This window comes from Scardinius erythrophthalmus (genome assembly GCF_964197995.2).
Source record: "Scardinius erythrophthalmus genome assembly, chromosome: 13".
Taxonomy (NCBI): Eukaryota; Metazoa; Chordata; class Actinopteri; order Cypriniformes; family Leuciscidae; genus Scardinius; species Scardinius erythrophthalmus.
Window position 1 is genome coordinate 23,618,213 of NC_138233.1, and position 3,681 is coordinate 23,621,893.

Consider the following 3,681-nt stretch of genomic DNA (forward strand, 5'->3'; position numbering starts at 1 on the left):
GTATGCACAAATAAACGCACATTGTAGGCTAATTTGCCTACCTACCTTTTTAAATAACATTATAAAAAGCTAATTTTATTTATTTAAGTTATGCATTAAAGCAGTACTTTAAACATTATTGTAAAATGTTAAGATTATTTTGTTTTTAGTAAAACGAACGAATATAGCTATCATTCATTTATTTCCAGAATTCCTTCCTCTTACCAACACATTTGAATTGTATAGGCTATACATTGCATAGGCCCTATTTTATGTTTCTTTTTATTGTGTATATAGGCCTATATACAGACACACACGCACATATAAACACAAACATTTATGTTAGATGCGATTAATCGCGATTAATCGATTTGACAGAACAATATATATATAACTATTGCATAGTATACTATCTATATATGTACAGCCTACTACTATTTGCATGTTCCAATGGGGAAAAAAAACAGTCTCGGGTCACTCAGAAGTTCATTACATCCTTATGAGTCCATATTAGTTTATGTATCTAAAATGATGCATCTCCACTTGTGCTTCACTTCATGCCAGCGAAAGCACAAACGTGCCTCAGAAGCGGGGTGTTTTTGTTCACGCTGGGACTATTTGAATAAGAATAATGCTATTGGAGTGTCGCAGGCCGAGAAAAATGAGTGACAAAAGCTCAGAGGCGCAGAATTTGGACGGGGGACAAGCCGTATAGAGCTGAAAAGAAGAGAGAGGAGAGGCGCACAATGGAACAATTCACCTTATAATCGCTTTGATATATCATACATGCCTGAAGACTCTAAACATTGTGTAATTATTTATAAATGACTGTGCCCCTATCGCCATAATACCGCACGGAGAAAGGCGCCGCAGGTCTCTCCCCAAACTATTTCTAAATAGTGCCCGTTCATTTTTTTTTTTTTTTTTTCAAAGAGGGGCGAGTTGCTTGCAATTGAATAAATTGAATAATTAATGAACAATTGTACGGCTGTCTCATAAAGATGTCTTTAAATAAAACTTAAGGCTCTGGGCACAGCGGAGGAGTTTGATTGAACTGCATCTTTCACCTCGAGAGTTATAACTCAAGATTCGTGCAGCAGGCAGGGTGGAATAAAGTCCATAGGCTACACTAAAACATTATACACTAAAATGTTATTTTAATGTAAAACATAAAATTAAATAAAACAAATATATATATATATATAAATTATAAAATTATGAATTAAAGCAATACAAGACATTGCGGTAAAATGTTATAATATATATTTATTTATTTTTTTAGTAAAACTAACGAATATGGTATCATTATTTTCCAAAATTCTTTCCGCTAGGCTACATTTGATTTTTTTTACACTGTAAAAGTTGCTGCCTAAAATTTTTAAGTAGCCTGCAATCAACTTGGATGTTTACTTTCAACTTAGATTACATTAAACTGACTTTTAAAATTGGTTGAATCGTGTAGCTATAACTTAAAAAAGGTAAAAATTGCTTATTTTAAAGCAATGTGAAATATGTTGTCAAAACCTTTTGATCATATTTTTTTTACAGTGCAGTTATGCACATTGCAGTAGGCCCTATTTTATGTTGTATGTTATTGTTTAGTTAACATTTTTGTATTGCCACGTGTGTTACACTTATGCTTTGTTTGTCTATCACAGCTGGCGAGAGGCAAATTCTGATGAACTTTAGTCATCACGTCGTAAAAACGTCATCACGTTTTTTTGCAATATACAAAATGGTTTGTATAGCCTATAGAAGTTTTAAAATATAGGTAACTACTAATACTAGCTCGTTTCACCTTGTAGGCTATTATATAGCCTAATGTGTAGAATGAAAATGAGCTGAAACGTAAAAAAAAATCACTTTTATAATTTGGCATAAAATCAAAACAATTGTGTCAAATGAAATTTTAAAGAGATATGCGTACAAAATACAAAACTTGTCTTCTAGCCTCGGGCCACTTCGTGTTGTCTCATCTTTTCAATTTCCTCCAGAGATTTAAGTTAAAGTGGGCTTGGTTCATGCTGGATAGATAGCAACAGCTCTGCTCGCGTGGCTTGGCAGCTCTCCGGCTCTCTGATTGGCCAGCGGTGATTACAGGCACGCTTCAGAGGGCGAACAAACAACGGGCATAAATTATGCTAATGAGATGGTCGTGCGGCACGGGGCAGACCTGATGCAAACCATTCATTCATCCTTCACAAAAATGGCAAAGCGAGGGGGGTACGTCCATTGTCTCACCAGGGTATATAAGGTAGGTGAGGCCAGTCGTGTGCCAAGCTCACAAGCTCACACGAGCTGATTGAGGGGTTAGAGCAAGACAGACGCGTGCCTTTAACTTCAACACAAACTATCTGCAGGACTCTGCAAGACCTCAAACACCCAGTTTCATCTCTCAGCCCACATAAGGTGCGTATTCGCAGCATAAAACACCCTAGATGCTGCACGCAGAGAATTTGGAATGACTTTCCACCACTGACTAAATGTTTTTGGTGCATTCCTAACTCTTTTTTTCTATATCTCCAGGTTATCAACAATGGAAACTGTCTACTCCGACATGGACACCTCAAGCTGTGACTACTCCTTTACGCACACCGATGATGAAGACTCGGGCAGCAGCCTCCACCCCGCGTCCCCCGCGTCCTCCTGCGGCAAGCCACCTGCGTCTCCAGCCGAGCTGCAGCAGAAAAAGCGGCGCAGGGGGCGCGCGAGGAACGACGGCACCGTGCACGTGGTGAAGAAGAACCGCCGGATGAAGGCCAACGACCGCGAGAGGAACAGAATGCACAACCTCAACGACGCCTTGGATTCGTTGAGAAGCGTGCTGCCTGCCTTTCCCGACGACACGAAGCTGACCAAAATCGAGACTCTGCGCTTCGCTCACAACTACATCTGGGCACTTTCGGAGACCATCCGAATCGCTGACCAGCGGCAGAGCAAGTCAAGAGACCCTCCGTTGCTGCTCCCCGGACTAAGCTGCATGGGAGATGCGCCCAGCCCCGGCCGGGACTCTTGCTCCTGGCCATCCAGCGCATCCTCTTCGTCTTCATCCCCATCTTACTGCAATTCAGACCCGAGCAGCCCCGCAGCCATGGACGATTATGGATATTTGCAAACCGATGTAGTTTACAGCTACACCAAATTCGTACCAAGCATCTATTAATGCGACCTAAGCATTCTCATGTCTGTATAGAGTCTGCAGAAGTATGTAGTGTAATATCAAAGGATGTTGCTGTTACTTTTCTATTAGAACCAAGAGCACAGAGACAACATTAGGTATTCACTGTTTGCCTTAATGACAGTTCACAAATGAGAATGTTTTTATTTTTGTATTTTTTGTACGTTTTTTTACTGATATTGATGCTTTTCCTGATATCTTTGCACTTTTTTGCATTCCTTGGAGCATGACCTTAACCCCTGTTAGAGAAAATTATAATTTAAACCAAGACAGATTGGCCTTTGCAGTCCAAGGTGAAAAGTCAATATTACAATTTGTAGAGCGATAAAGCAGAAAAACGAGCGTGAAAATTCAGTTTCAACGCTGTGACAATAGGCTGAAAGGACAAGACAAAGATCTGGCCTTATGCATTATGTATTTTGACCTGAAGAAACCTCCTCTGTCTGACTGATCCGTACAGTTAACTTTAGCTCTCTCGACTGCTTTCCCATCACTTTCTTCTTGTTTTATTTATTCAGCCTGTT

The 3,681-nt window shown here is 39.9% G+C and overlaps 1 protein-coding gene across 1 annotated transcript; it reads left to right on the forward strand.

Moving 5' to 3' along the window:
• Positions 1 to 2,515: 2,515 nt before the first annotated feature.
• On the forward strand, positions 2,516 to 3,142 carry neurog1 (neurogenin 1; the record flags this gene model as incomplete). The annotated part of the gene is made up of 1 exon (XM_081383278.1): positions 2,516 to 3,142. One exon carries the CDS (start codon positions 2,516 to 2,518, stop codon positions 3,140 to 3,142), a length of 627 nt encoding a protein of 208 aa, XP_081239404.1.
• Positions 3,143 to 3,681: the final 539 nt, after the last annotated feature.